The sequence below is a fragment of the Protopterus annectens genome, chromosome 14.part0 (genome assembly GCF_019279795.1).
Source record: "Protopterus annectens isolate FY-2018-M chromosome 14.part0, PAN1.0, whole genome shotgun sequence".
In the NCBI taxonomy this organism is placed as follows: Eukaryota; Metazoa; Chordata; order Ceratodontiformes; family Protopteridae; genus Protopterus; species Protopterus annectens.
Window position 1 is genome coordinate 617204525 of NC_056748.1, and position 16674 is coordinate 617221198.

Below are 16674 nucleotides of genomic sequence, written 5' to 3' on the forward strand. Positions count from 1 at the left end.
TACTTCTTCCAGTAAACTACAGTAATTATCAATTAGTAATAAAAGATACACTCCAAATATGTAGAAATAACAGACAAGATACTAGTTCACCTTTTTGGACATTAAATAAACATATTCAAGCAAGCAACTACTGGACAGGAACTATGGTACATGTAAAGAGATTATCAGATGTACTTAGAGTTATACAATACAAACTATTTTTCTTTATTAGGATCAGTTAATGTGATTAAAATGTTTGCGCTGCCTGTTTTAAACTTTTATCTACAGAACATGTACCCCCTCCCAGTGAACTGGGTTGACTCAATACATAGATCATTTATTTATTTTATGTTAAAAAGAGGGGGTACTCACAAAATTTTGATGCAGAACATTGTTTATAAGGTTTATCTTTTTAAAGCCCTGTTCACTATTCTCTCTGTTTGATTCTAATCTTGCTAGATATGTAGATCAATGTCTGTGTAATCAATAACATTATTCATAACATCATACTACATGTAAATATCCAGACTGAATGATTATATATTGCTTTTGGACAGCAAATCTTAAGTAATGGGAATGAATGGTTTATTTGTTTACAAATGTTAAATAATTAACATTTATGCTTACTTCCCTAGCTGTCCCCAAATGATGTTAACATACTGCAAGAGGCTCTCACAGCAACTAATGACTGGTGTCAAAGTCACAGCCTCAAGTTAAACGCAAAAAGATGCATCATCATATCATTCAGCAGAAGCACGCCCCCTACTGATTATCACATCAACAGCAAACTCCTAAGCACACAACCTGTGGTAAGAGACCTGGGTACTCAGGTTGACAACATTCTCACATTCAACCATCATGTAGCGGCAGTGGTCAGAAATGCCTTTTACCTGGTTCATCTCATAAGTAAAGGGATTGCATCTAGAAAAAAGGAAGTTATTACCTCTCTATACTCCTCCCTCATTAGACCAATAATTGAGTATAATGCCCCATTTGCTATGTACCTCCCCAAACATCTGAACTAACTGGAAAGGCCACAGAAATACCTCATGACAAGAATCCATGGGGGACAGGCTCAAATCACTATCACTCTACTCAGTATCGTACAGATTGGTCAGGGGTGATCTGTGTCTTGCCTACAAGGCAATCTTGGACTCTGCCCTACTAGATATGGTTCATATCTGCAACTCTAACTCCTCATGCATTACATGCTTGAAAGGCCTGAATCTAATATGCAACACCAACAAAACCTGCTGGAGAGACAGGTTTGTCTCCCAGAGGCTGCCCCATCTCTGGAATAGACTTTCCATACACATCAAACAGAGTACCTCGCTGATCCTCTTCAAACGCAACCTTGATGAGTGGATGGGAAACCACAAATTTGTTCCAGGGGTTCCACCTGTGTCCCTCACTGACAGGGGTGGCAGGTGCTGACTGAGGTTTCTTTTTTGGGGATGAACTCTTGGCTAGGCTTATAAGGGCTCTAGAGCTATTAGTCTAGTAACCTCCTATGATCATATGATGATCCTCAGCTAAGCAGCTTTTATGTTAAATATGGACTACATAAGAATATTATCATTAAAAAAGACAACATAGCTTTTGTTTAAAAAATTTGTGGTTGGTATACAAACTGCATATCAAATGGTGTTCTAGTTAATGATGAAATTTAATGATAAATGTTGGATTTATAATTTATGATAGGTTAAGATTAGCCATATAGCCATTTATAACAGATCATTCCAGTTAAAAATGTATTTAATGCATATTTCACCCATGAGACTATACTCAATGCATCCTTTATATCCCTGTAAGTATTAGCATTATAAAAAGATCTAGGTAATTTAAAATGCTTTTTTGTACACAAATTTCAATATGTTCAGATTAAACAGTATTAATTTTCATGTAATATCACTGAGCAGAAATGAAACAGGATTCCAGAAATCTATTACTAGATATGTCTGAGGATCTTATACCAAGAAATAAGATCAAATGTTATATTAAATGCAATGGACGATAAGAGGTGGATTCTTAAAATTGGAAAGGTGACCTTTTAAAGGCTTTTCCTGAAAAGAATGATATTTTTGTGCTTGGATTACTTTGACCAACTCTTTTGTATATTATCTGCTATAACAAAGCCCCATTTTAGAATCTCACTTCTTTATTGCTTTGGATATTGCCACTCATTTAATGTTTTGATTTGTTTAATTTTGTGCTTACTTGGTTTTGCATTGTTATACTAAAAGTGCTTTATGGCATTTTTAAATATAACAAAAACTTAAATGAATTAGTGTCAGCTGAAGTGTTGTTATATAAAGTTCTTTGTAAGTCTGTTAAGTTGTCTGTTAATATCTACGTAATGAAAGTGCTTTGTGCTTTTTCTATTTTTAATACATGAGAAGTTTTAGATATGGACCGTGTTTCTGTGAACATAGACATTGATGATATTGTAGTAGAAAGAATGACAGAATGGCATCTGGTGTTAGCATACACATAGTACCAGGATGTAAATCAGAAGCAATGTGCATAGAAAATACTGTCTGCTGCTTAAGTGGTAGAAAGGCTGGTGCCACAGAGACCATAGAGCTGTGGTACACAGATTGGCTATATAGCTAAGAACAATACTCCAGAGATTCATAAGAAACTAAACTAGCACAAATAATAGTAGGGACATGAAAGTATGTAAGTGAGTATGAATTACCTCCTGTAGCTGCATCCTAACTAATCCACACTTAGGTTCATAGGTTCATAGGTTCATACTAGGCTATCTGCCCTGGGGCAATTATAAGCCTTGCCCGATTCTGTATGGCTTACGCCACCCCTTGATTTGAGTATACTGTGCCCTTTTTAAGGTTTAGTTTACTGTGCCTCTGTCTAATAGCGACACGGGAGTAATCCATGGGACAAACCTACGATCCCCCATCCACTTATCAAGATTCTTCTTGAAGAGATTCAGTGAGGTGCTCTGCCTCACATGAACTGGAATTCTATTCCAGAGCGAAGGGAGCCTCTGGGTTATGAACCTGTCCCTCCAGCAAGTTCTATTTATTTCTGTGCTGAGGTTCAAGTCCCTCGAGCATGTGGCTCTAAGGGATTTAGATTTACTGAGGTGGAGCATGTCCATTAATTCTGGATTTGACATAGATTTGTATGTCAGGCATAGATCGCCTCGAAGTAGGCAGTATGCAACTGAGTAGAGCTGGAGTTTTTTTAACCGACCAGCATATGGCATCTGTTTGAGACCCTTGATCCTCTTGGTGAGATACTTTTGGGGTCTTTCTAATTGCTGTAGGTGTCAGGTAAGGTACATCCCAAAAGGGGCATTGTATTCTATGATGGGCCTGATAAGGGATGAATAAAGGGGCACGATTACCTCTCTTGATCTAGATGTGAAACCCTTCGTGATGAGGTGGGCTATGTAGAAGGTCTTTCTAACCACTTTGGCAATGTGGTTTTCAAAGGAGAGATTGCTATCAACTTGGGTCCCCAGGTCCCTAATAACTTTCTCTGTACTTAATGGGTTTCCACCTATGTGGTAATTTGTGGGCACATTGTTTTTGCCAAAGGGTATGACTATACATTTTTTGGCATTTAGCTTTAAACCATGGCGCTGGCACCAGTTATCTGTCTCTGTAAGACCTTTTTGAAGGATGTTTGTGTCAGCTGGAGAGTTGATTATGGCGCCCAGTTTGCAGTCATCTGCGAACTTGGTGAGCCATAGTCCTCCCACATTTGCCTGTACCTCGGAAAAGTATATACCGAACAAGAGTGGTCCCAGGACAGAACCCTGTGAGATGCCACTTGTGACCGGTTTCGAGTCTGACATGGCTCCAGCAACTCTCACTCTGTGGGTTCTGTCTTTGAGCCAGTTTGTGACCCATGTTGTGACATAGGGGTTTATATTTAAGCTGGATAGCTTATCTATGATGCCCGAGTGGGGTATTGTGTCAAATGCCTTTGCAAGGTCCAGATAGGCTGTGTGGACTACCTTCCCTTCATCTATGGCTTTGGTGACTGTTTCAAAGAAGTCAACCAGGTTCAAAAGGCAAGATCTGCCCTTGACAAAGCCGAACTGGGTAGGATCTAGTATCTGTAGGTCCCCAATGTCTTTGTTTATGAGCTCCATGATGATCCTCTCCATAGCCTTGCAGACTAAGCTAGTCAGGCTTATGGGGCGATAGTTTCCAGGGTCCGTAGAGGCTCCACCTTTGTGGAGTGGGACCACTGTTGCTGTACGCCATTCTGTGGGCACATATCCTGTAGTGAGGCTGAGATTGTATAGCTGTTTTATTTGAGGGATTAGTTCCTCTTGTAGTTCATGTAGGATGCAACCTGGGACGCCATCTGGTCCCATGGAAGCAGTGTTTTTTGCTTTGGAGAGGGCAGCCTTCACCTGAGCATCTGAGATGTTTGGGAGCCAGCCCTCTGCCGGGATAGATACTTGCTCTTTTGGGGGGGGGGTGGAGAAGTTTGCACTGAACCTGTCTGCCAGGATATTGGCGATGTCTGTGGGTTCAGTGTATTTTTTGTCATTTAGAATCAACTCAGAACAAGTCTGGGAGTTGCATCCCAGGTTTCTAACATAACTGAAAAAAGCCTTATGATTGTCTTTGGTGTCCTGTGCAATTTTTCTCTCAAAGCTGGCCTTGGAGGATTTTATGAGGGATCATAATTTTTTGCTAGTACTGATCAGAGATGCCTTCCCTATTAGGGATTTTGCTCTATCATGTAGTAGCTTCCTCCTTCTGTTGTACAGTTTATTTATGGCAGGGGTCCACCAGACTGGACGCCTGCCTTTGGATGATTGGGTCTTGGTTTTGTTTGGGATAGCATGATCCATGCATTCCTGGAGATGTCCGTAGAATGCATTTATATAGGATTCTGCAGTTTGGGGTGTAGTTTCCACTGGCCCTGGGGCCTTGATGGATTCCACTTCAGTTTTGAGAAGTGAGAAGTTCGCTTTTGAGAAGTTTTTCACTGTGGTTTTCTGGGCTGGGGGTGGGGTCGGGATGTGTTTTAAAGCTTAAATAAGCAATGTGTCTTGTACTGTTCTCTGTCAACCTGTTGAACAAATATACATCTTGTCCTGGACAAAGTGGTTTGAGTGGAATAGCAATCACTGTCACTAATCAAATGATTGACTTTAACAATTGGCTTAGTTTCTGGTGTTATCCAAGGGGATCCAGTAACTGACAGCCTGGGAAGACATGATTGACAGACCACAATGATTTGCCCTTGGGCTTTAGGCTTCTGGGAAAGGCTCTTGCCTCCCCATAGTGCCTTTTTATGCAATTCTATGAGATGAAAACTACCAATATAAAAAGTTCATCAAAATGCAAATTAAATGTCATGCTAGGAGTCTAAACATGAAACCACTCATTGCAAGGATTCTTAACCCTGGAAGATGCTGACATTTGTTCAGTCACAGACAACTGGTTCAAAGGTGTGGAGAGTACCCTAGCCATACCAGGTTACTCATCCTATCATACATTCAGACCCCAAACTATGGGCAGCAAAGCAAAAGGAGGTAAAGTTTTAATATATATTAAAGACATGCACACCTCCAGGCTGATAAAACAGTATGACACACAGGAGACACTCCAGGTGCAGTTAACCATTGACAAGACCCCTATTCAAATCATAGCTAGCTACAGGCCCCCAACTTTGACTCAAGATGCCCACTCCACCTACCTGGACCTCTTCAAATCTATCAAGCTTCAACCCTTTATCCTGATCCGGGACAACTTTAACTATCCAACCATAGATTGGAAGAACTACTCATGCCAAAACACAAATGTCCAGAGATTCTTTGATTTTTGTCAGTGCAAATGCCTTGGACCTGCTAGTGAACACCCCCACAAGAGGTGATAATATATTGGACATGGTATTACCCAACAAGAGTAACCACTGCAGTATCCCTACAGTGACATCTTCCCTGGTAAGATCTGACCACAAAGCAGTCACTTTCGAAGTCACCATCCCCCCTGACTCCACCCCAGCTAGGGTCAAACAAAAACACTTTTCCAAAGCGGATTACAACCTCCTGAGGGAAGGTATAAACAGTTTCAGTCTCCTCCTCCTCCATAGGAACTGGCAGATATGTCCAAACATACACCAAAGTACTATACAAGCATTTATATCATTGCATGGAATCAGGACTACCCGGCAGGATAAAATCATCCTCCTCAAGGAAGAGTAAACCTGACTGGTGGACATCTGCAATAAATAAACTCTATAATAAAAGGAAAAACTGCTGTCCAGGACCAAGAAGGAGCAGGTGCCTAATTGGAAGCAATCTCTCCTTTGCCTGAACAAGCAAATAAGAGCACTAGTGAAATCCTCCAAAGCAAAGTTTGAGTGCAAACTGCCCACATCTATTAAAAGCAATCATAATCACATATGTCTGCGGTCTCAAAGGAAGCACTCCGATCTGCTCAGAACTTGTGGTCAAGGACACCACATACACAAACACCACAGATATAGCCAACATGCTGGTAGACAAGTTCAGTGAAAACTTCACCCCCCTGTCCCCCCTATCCCCCCATCAGTAAATCAGGACATCCCCAGCACCAGCCCCCCTCCCCTTATCTCTAGGGAACAAGTCATCACTGCCTTCTCAAAGGCAAAAAATGCAGCCTCCATGGGACCTGATAACATCCCAGGCTGCATCCTACATGAGGTGGGAGGTTGGCATAATGGTTAAGGTGTTTACCTTACAAACATAAGGTGCAGGGTTTGATTCTCACATCGGGTAACTGGCTAGGCTGAAAATGGCTCACAAGGGCAGTTAGCCTAGTACTAATCTATGAACCTATGAACTTGCAGCACCATTAGGCACCCTGTTCAACCAAAGCCTGAGTACCGGCTTCATCCCAGACAAGTGTAAGACAGCCACTGTCATCCCTTTGCAAAAAGGTAGACCATCCACCGATCAAGGAAATTATAGACCTATCAGCCTAACTAACCTGATCTGCAAGGCCATGGAAAGGATTATCATGGACCTCATTAATAAGGACACTGGCAGCATCTAAACACTTGATCCCACACAGTTTCATTTCATTCAGCGGAGGTCGTGCTTGTTAAATTTGGTTGACTTCTTTGAGACATCTTTCTGATGAAGTCAAATTTTATTGATGAAAGCGCTCAACTTGGTAATAAAACAGTGTGATTTCCATTTGTCCTGCTGGTGATTTTCTTGGTTTAAGTTTTCTTTGAGACAGACACCAAAGCCATGGATGAGGGGAAGACAGTGCACACCATCTACCTTGACCTGGCCAAAGCCTTCAATACTATTCCCCATTCGGGTATAATAGATAAACCCTCTCAACTAGGCCTCAATCCATATATTACCAGATGGGTAGCAAACTGGCTCACTAATAGAACCCACCTAGTCAGAAAAGGGGAAGCCAGCTCAAGCAGTAGACCCATAACAATCTGTGTACCCCAGGAATTGGTCTTGGGGCCTCTGTTGTTTGGGATATACTTTTCTGAGGTGCAGGCCAAAACCAGCGGGCTGTGGCTGGCCAAGTTTGCAGATGACTGCAAGCTGGGTGTTGTCATTAATTCCCCTAGTGATGTCATCATCCGTCAAGTGATTCTCACCCAAACAAATGACTGGTGCCAGGAACATGGCCTCAAATTGAATGCCAAAAAATGCATCATTGGCCCTTTTGGGGAGAGTGACATCCCCACAAATTATTGCATTAATAACAAGGTCCTAAGCATGCAATCAATTACAAGGGACTTGGGCACCCAGTTGATAGCAAACTGACTTTTGACCACCACATTGCCTCCATTGTATGGAAAGTTTTCTACATGGCCCACCTCATTAGTAGGGATTTCTCATCCAGAGACAAGGAGGTCATAACATCCCTGTGTTCTTCCCTGATAAGACCGATTGAGTACATTACCCCTTTAGGCATGCACCTCACAAATCACATGCAGCAGCTGGACAGACAACAGGGGTTCCTCACCAGGAGAATCCAGGGCTACAGACATCTACCTTACACAGACAGGCTAAAAGCCCTACCCCTCAACTCTGGCTCATACAGATTCCTCAGAGGTGACCTCTGCCTAGTATACAAAGCAATCGCAGACCTCACACCTTGATGGGACTGCTGCATATCAGCAAGTCAAGCTCCACTCGAGTCACCTGCATGCACAACCTCCAACTGGTACTTTGCCATCGATAGGACTTGTTGGCAGGACAGATGTGTGTCCCAGAGACTCTCCCTTCTATGGAATAGACTCCCTATCCATGTTAAGCAGAGTACCTCCTTACCCCTTTTTAAGCGCAACCTGGATAACTGAATGGGGAACAGAAAATACACCACTGAGATTCCACCTGTGTCCCTGCTGGACAGGGGCATCGGGTGCTGACTTGTTGGAACATGGGCTAAATTCTTGGCTAGGCTTGTAATGGCCTCTGAGCCAATAGCTTAGTAAGTTCCTATGATCAAAGCAACTACATTCACAAAAGGTCAGCAAGAATGTCTAAACTTTATTTAAATATTTTTCCTGGGATTCATTAACACCTATACTAAGTGTACACTGTCCTGAGTGAACAGACAACACAAGTATAACTCACACCTTCTGCTTCCTAATTTTATTTTCCTACTGATTTTCTTGCAGATTTAAATACTGAGAGGGATTCATAAAGCTTACCACAAAATGTAGACTACATGTACACTTACTATAATCTTTCTGAGTGACTAGAAAGCACAAACAATGTGGCAGGGATGTTCTTGAATATAGATCATGTACACTTAGTGTAGGTGTTATTGAGTCTAGCCATTTGTGTCCACAACACAATCGAATTTATATTTTAACAAGCATCCTCACCACCACAGCTGTAGTTTTGGTTCTTCTGGTATAGTGTTAAAATAGAAGAATATTAAATAGCAGTTGGCTGCACATTATTTTATACACTATCATTTGTAGACTAAAAGTTTCTTACAGATGTTTTATTACTGCTTCCACAGTGCTGATCAGGTTTACTTACTTTTCTGCAAAATTCGAAAATCTGGAGAATCTTCAATTAATGTTCCTTCTCTGTACCATTCAACTTTTGGGGAAGGTGCTCCTTTAACTCTGCTTTCTAACACAACCAGTTGTCCTTCTGAAGCTGTTAAATCCTGAAGCATCTAAAAGAAGAAATGGAGACGCTAAATTAAAGCCATGATTTGATTGCTTTACTCCAAATTATTCATTATAATGGTCTAAGAACTCTCAGTCATGTCTTCAGTCAAAAGGTATTCACAGTTAATCACAGGTATTAAGCAGAAATCAGTAGAAGAAAGGTTTAAATATTCAGAATTGTAAATTACAATATGTTTGCACATACTAATGTACTATCAACAGTATTACACACATCAATGCAAATACAAGGCTGAATTATTAAGTGTCTATAAAAAATAAATAATCTTAAACTCTTTAAATCAGTTGCTGTCATTCTGTGGCCTAGAGGGATTAAATCTTCACTACAACCCAAATGATTCATCTTTAATTAGTGAAAAGGGATAGGATGGGTGCAAAGGACAGGCGTAATGACTGACCAGAGCTCAATCATCACTGGGGAGAGAGAGAGGGTGGTTTGGCTTGCTGCCTTGATAACACCTACTGGTGGGCAGGTGATCACCCACAGCAGAAGCCTAGCAGACCTATGTTGCATGGGGAGTATGACACTTCACCAGAGAGGAATGTTTGGTAGTACAGCATGCCTACCGCTGAATAGCAGTAATTACAAAGCCTCAAAGCTGCTCCCAAACAAAGGAGCTGGGGGGGGGGGGATCCACAAACTCTACAGACTGGCCTACTCCCTTCCATCAAACTGAGCCAAAGGACTCTCACCATGTCTTGAGTTGTCTGGCTCTTACCCCACAAGAAGGAACTTATGTAACAATTTAGTAAAATTTGGGTAACCACTGAAAAAAACCCACAGACTTGTTGACTGAGGGAGAGGGAATAAAAAACAGATGCTATCATATTTACATAATATTTAGAAATACATATCACCTAGTACTGAGATTGGGTGCAATAAATGTACTATGCATACATTTGTCAAATATTAATACAAGAATAATAAACAGAAAATGTAAATGTCTGTGGTTCTGCAGCCATTATGAATTCATATTTCTGATATGCAGTTCTCAGGCAATTTCTTACTTCGGTATCTGAGAATGCTGCCATGTCACTGGTGATGTTGTTAAGTTATATCCTCATTCACAAATTATAAGATAAATCAAAATCAAGGAAATGTAAAATTGAACCAGCACCTATTCCTCAATGTTCATAATTTTGATCAGAATCCATACAATATTTGAAAATTATTATAGTTGTATAGTTTGTAAGTGTGCTACCATGATTTTACCAAGTGTTTTCACTTTATGCTTCTCATGTGAAAAAGTTACAAGTGAAAAACAAATAACTATTCATTAAGAGTGGTATTACTATAGATCGCTATCCTCTTAGAAACAAATCTTGTTGAGTTTTGACATTCATACCTTGCATTGTCTACACCTACTTTTAAGTAAAGCTCCATTGTTTCCCACTATAACTGCAAGAAGCAAGGTCATGTCAAACGTGTTTTCTTCCCAAATGTAAAAAACAGAGTTTGCAGTGTTAAACTTAGCTAGTAAGGAACTTAAGACATTTAAGTATTAACTATAATAAAATAAAACTATATAAATGCATGCTGCTGCCACTCATGTAATTGTACATTATCAAGCCTTAACCAAATTCTAACTATATGAATACATTTGTCTATTCCTAGAAATAGGGTTTTTAAAATTAATCTTTTAATACTAGCAATAACCTCTTGTTTGAGTTTGCTTGGCACATTTGTGCAACAATTAGCATTCTTCCCTCACATAGCTTTTATTTCCAGGTTTGGTTTCTAGTTAAAGTACCTTGGAGTCTATATTTCCTACAAGTATCTATAACAGTATTGCCAGATGTTCCAGTTTCCTCCTATAGGCCAAAGAGATGTTACAGATGAATAGATGATTTTCCAAATTATCTATAACTGTGTTCATTGAATGGGAGTGTGTGTGTGTGTGTGTGTGTGTGTGTGTGTGTGTGTGTGTGTGTGTGTGTGTGTGTGTGTGTGTGTGGTGGTTGTTCCCTGTGCTAGTCTGACACTATATCTAGAATTAGATCTCTGCTTTATACCCATAACTGTCAAACTAGACGTTGACTGTCACTCAGTTTTGAATAGGATAAGGTGTATAATGGAAAGTGAATGAATGAATATTTGCATAAGTAAATCTGGTGAAGATGTCTTTACAACTATATATTTCCAGTGGGTTTTTACCAAGAAGCTACAGTCATACAGCAAACACTCTTGCCAAAATCATAAGTTAACTTTGAAACAGGAGAAACAGCAACATTGTGGTTTGGTTGATAAACTTAGGCTCTGCTTGTTTCAAATAAATGTCCTCGGTAGAATGCAGGCCATTTACAACCACAAGATGGGAAGCTAAACTCTCTGCTCCTCCTTAAAGGAAAGACAGCATGTTATATGTGTTTATTTCTTTACCTCATCAAAATTAACTAAATATTTTTTTTAATTCTGTAATATATTACTTGTATCTCCAATGTAATATGGATCCTCTAGGTCATTCTTCAGCCCAGTACTACAGCACTTATCATGGTGCTTCACCTGGTGTCAGAGTGTTTGACCTGCACAGGATGGGGTCACTGGCTCCTCTATAACGTTGATGACCTGCTAGTGGTAAATGGCCCTGGACAACACTACTGCTGCTGCTTACAGAAGCAGGCTTTTAATGGGCTAGGCCCTGTTCCCCTCTTGCATAATGGGATCACATTTGTAAGCGGGGTGAGTAATGGGACATGGCCTTGGAAGTATCTTCATCCCAGAACTTGGATAGTTATACCTCCCAGCCCATGTGGCTCACTCAGCCCATTGAGTATTCTGACTGTATCCTCCATAAGAGCTACAAAGAATGGTCCACCTCCATCTGCACATCATTCTCTGATACTCCCCCTCCCTAAAAGAAAGGTGAGCAGGCAAAGTCTCATCATTCCCTTCCCTTCCATATGCCCAGTCCACTAGGTTCCCAAGTTGCTAATCAGACTCGGGTCACCAGACTTCCACTCAGGGTTTCAGGGAGTTTTCAGCCCATACCTTATCAGTGGTTGCCGTTCTATTCATTAAATTCTTAAATGGTCCAGTACTGAGACACCTCTTTGTCACCAGTGCTCTACATTCCATTTTCTCTTGTCCTCTCTGCATTGATTTCTAAACAAATTGTTCCAGTTCATGTCTGCAGTATCTCTCTGCTACTTGGGCATTTTTATAATCTCAATCTGCTTAATATTCTCTTAACATTTTCTCTGTGTTGATCTCCACATTGCACTGACTATGTATTCAACATTATCTTTCTATTAATGTGCTTTTTCCATGTATAAAACAAATAAAAGAAAATAAATACATTTCATAAATATGTTACTTTGCATAAGAAGTGGCCACTCCTGTGGAGTACAGGGATAAAGTTCTGACTTTGGATCAGGTGACCCGGGTTTGATTATTGGCTCATGAGACTAACAGAGCAGCAAGGTCGAATGGGCAAGCCTTTTCTGGGTGGAAAGATGATTATCAGTGATGCTTCCTTAGGGGAGGCATGGTAAAAACAGGGCAGTTGCCATCGAGCATAGTTGATGAGTGATGCAGGTGGAGAAGGGAGTGGATGCAAAGATGGATGCAAAGATGGCAGAGCCCCCAGGAAGCCCTTAAGATCCGTAACTGGAGTAAGTCTGGAGAGAAGGAGATTAGCTGATAGACCTAGCATGGAAAAAGGGCACTAGAGAATTTTAAGGGACCAAAATAAATAAATAAAGCATAACAAATGCTATCATGCCACCATGTCACATTACAGGATCCCTTTATGAGACTAAACCCAAGTATAAGTAGATTAGTACAGCCTTCCCTTGTTGACAATAAAAGCAAAGAATTTTACTAAAATGCATTATGCTTTAACGGAAAATTATGGAGTTTCCTGTCAGCAACATCAATATGTTAACTGTGATTTCTGCAAATACTGTCATGATTATTTGTTTCTGTGGTAGAAGATCAAAAATGTTTTCATCAAAAACAGTGCTGATTGCAAAAAAGCATGGCTGGTACTGCTGTTGTATACCATTTATTTATTTATTTTTTATTTTTTTTTTGCAAGCCCTGCATACTCCTCATGCAGTGTCTTTGCACCTCGTACCCCAGGCTTACTATAATTAAGTTGAAGGTCACTGTGCCTTAGGCCAAGAAGGTATGTTTCCTAATGAAAATACTGTTGTGCCTCAGTGCATTACAAGCAAATGCTGAGATAATAAAATAGCAAGACTTTAAAGAAAGTTAACCAAGTTGTACTTCAATTAAGTTAATCATGTATTTTAGAATCCTAAGAATGTTGATTCATTTTTCACTACGGGAATATAGGCACATCTTTCTAGCCTGCTCAATTTTTCACCATGTATAATAAGCAAGTTTCTGTGCAGTGGACACTAAGATTTCTAACACAAACAGAGATCTGTGTCGGCATATTCAGAAAACTTGCGTAATAATTTAAAATTGCCAGTATGTCATAAAACAAGTAAAGCTACATACTTTAGGTAAAAAAGCAATATGTCATAATAATTACTGCATGTCTTGAATGGTGCCATCGGAAAGATCAAACATATGTCTGTATGAAGGAATGAATTATAGACTATATGAAGTTATTTTAGTACATTTCATCTGCATATACAAAGCTGCCTGCATTCACGCCTAAGTGCAGTAGCTAAGCAGAAAATGAGGCATTCTGATTGCATCTATGTATGTGTAAGAGAAGAAGCAAAGAAGTACTGTATCCCAGCAGAGTGAAGCTGTGCTGAGACCAGCATTAGTAGTAGCCAGGCAGTAGCCATTCATGCGACTCCCCTCTTTTCATCATTCTTGACAAGCTAATTCTTTTTTTTCAGTAAGTACTGCTTGATTTCTTTCTAACTTCAGAATATCTGCCTAAATACTTCATCCTTACATTTTCAGGGTCTATGTATTAGTTTCCCCTCAAGTGTTTGGCAGTGCACTGTACAGACTCAGACTCCTTGAGTGACATTTTTCCTGTAAAGGAATATATAAGGAAACAGCTCCAGTACTTAGCAATAATGACCATCCCTCCTGGCATGTCTAAAGGTCAGTTTCCTGTGCTTTCTCCTATTAACTTGGTGAACCTGGGCATTCTGAGGCAGTGTAGCAACTGCCTCATGTACACAGACAACTCTCTCCTCTTACCTCCCAACACTCAGACTTGTGAGAGATGCACTTGTATATCCAAATTGGAAGCCATGCACTCTCAATCCAAGACTGGAATAGCTGGTCAAGAGAAAGTCAACACCTGCACCACACCACATGCAACACATAGCCCTCCAGAACACCCACCATCACAGCTCTCACATAAAAACATAAACCATGCACCCAGTTTCGCGGAGGGTCTCAATAGAAATTTACCCAAACAGCAGAGACTTCCAAGGCAGAAACACACTTGACCACCACAACATAGCACAAACCACAAGACACACAGCTCACCTACACAGTGTGCCCCTCAGCCTAAGTTACTAAGGCAAAACAGCTTGCCCAATACACTAATCATAGGTGACTCAATAGTGAGGCACACTGACGTCCCACTCACTAGGTTAAATAAGGAGAAGGTAACAGTCAGCTGTCTATCAGGTGCCAGAATCTGACACACAACGCACACACTCAGGTCACTCCACAACAAGTACAAGTATGACTCTGTCATTGTCCATTTGGGTGTGAATGACCTGAGATGCATCTCCCTGTACTACATGAAAAGAGATATGGAGGAGCTCTCGGATTATGTGGCCCAGGCAGGTATGACCTTAGCCCTGAGCAGCATCCTACCATCACCCAGAATGATACCGCAGTACAAGCAGAAAATGATTGACTTCAACAATTGGCTAAGTTTCTGGTGTCATTCTAAGGGGATCCAGTAACTGTCTGCTTGGGATGACATGACTGACAGACCTCGATGTTTTGCCAGAGATGGCCTGCATCTGTCACCCTTGGGTTTCCAGATACTGGCTAAGGCTCTTGACACCCCTAAAGTGCCTTTTTTAGGTGATGATCCAAAGACCAAATTACCATCATAACAGCTATAAATAAATGCAATCTGAGGGTCATGCTGCTCAATGCTAGAAGTTTAAATCTCAAGATGCACTTGCTTGAAGCACTCCTCAAAATGGAGAACATCGACATTTGTGCTGTAATGGAGACCTGGTTTAAAGCAGCAGAAAGCACCCCTGCACTACCAGGCTATAACTCATTCCACACCTTTCAGCACCAGAACATGGACCGAAGCTCCAAAGGCGGCGGTGTCTCCATATTCATAAAGGATATGCATACCTCCAGTAGCTCAGCATAACACATTTGAGATACTTCAGGTACAACTAACATTGGGTAAGACGGCAATTCAGGTTGTGGCCTGCTATAGGTCTCCAACCATGTCCCAAGACTCTCACTCCATTCTCCTAAGCACCCTGGAAACTATTAGGGTCCAACCCAACACTCTCATACTAGGTGACTTCAACTACCCCCCCCCCCCCCCCATCATCTGGGAAACCTACTCATGCACCAATACACTGGCCCAATGCTCCCTGGAATTCATCACTTCCAATGCCCTGGACAAGCTCATTCTTACCCCCACTAGAGGAAGCAACATCCTTGACCTGGTTATTACAAACATGGGTAACTATTGCTCTACACCAATAGTCAATTCCTCCCTGGTTAGATCTGACCACAAACTAATCACCATAGAAATCGGCATCTCACCCACACATGCAAAGGTAACCACCATGAAAAACTTCTCCAAAGCTGACTTTGGGCTGCTAAAAACAGAGGAGGTTAACTTCACAGCACCCATGTCAATGAAAAATAGATTAATGACTGCCGAATCATACACCAATGCACTCTACGAACACATACATAAATGCATGGAACTAGCCATACTCAAAAAACCAAGACACTCTCTTACAAAAAAAGGAAGCCAATCTGGTGGTCTCCTGCCATTAATAAACTCTACAACAAAAGAAAGAGATTGTTGCAGAAAAAAGGTGAAGTTCCAGGACCGGAAAAACTCCCTTATTAGCCTCAACAAAAAGTTGAGATCCCTCATCAAAACCTCTAAAGCCAGCTATAAAGGTAGAATTGCAACATACACTAAAAACAACCACAAAGCCTTCTATAGTTATATCAAGAATCTCCACTGCAATACCCAGGTTTCCTCTGAGTTACTGCACAATGGTACCTCCTATACTGAGCCAACAGATATTGCCAACATACTGGCTGACAGATTCAGTGCCAGCTTTACCCCTATTCACCCGCCCAAAGGACCAATCACAATACCGGAGGAATGACAGGCATCCAACATTACTGCAGAACAGGTTAAAGCTGTATTGTTCAAGGCCAAGAATACAGCTTCCATGGGACCCGACAATACACCTAAATGAACTACAAAGTGAACTGGCACCACATTTGTGTGCCCTGTTCAATCACAGCCTCAACTCAGGCTTTGTCCCTACCAAATGGTGCACTGCTACAGTCATCCTCTCCATAAAGGAGGAATGACTACAGACCCTGGGAATTATTGCCCCATTAGCCTGACAAGTCTGATATGTAAGGCTATA

General features: G+C 41.0%; 1 protein-coding gene across 5 annotated transcripts in view; it reads right to left on the reverse strand.

The window, feature by feature from the left end:
- Positions 1-16674, reverse strand: part of MYPN (myopalladin) — a 2130465-nt gene that overhangs the window by 975122 nt on the left and 1138669 nt on the right. For all 5 annotated transcript variants that reach the window (XM_044056370.1, XM_044056369.1, XM_044056367.1 and 2 more), the window contains exon 7: positions 8978-9119. In XM_044056370.1, the coding sequence (XP_043912305.1) occupies positions 8978-9119 (142 nt within the window). The remainder of the gene's footprint in view (positions 1-8977; positions 9120-16674) is intronic.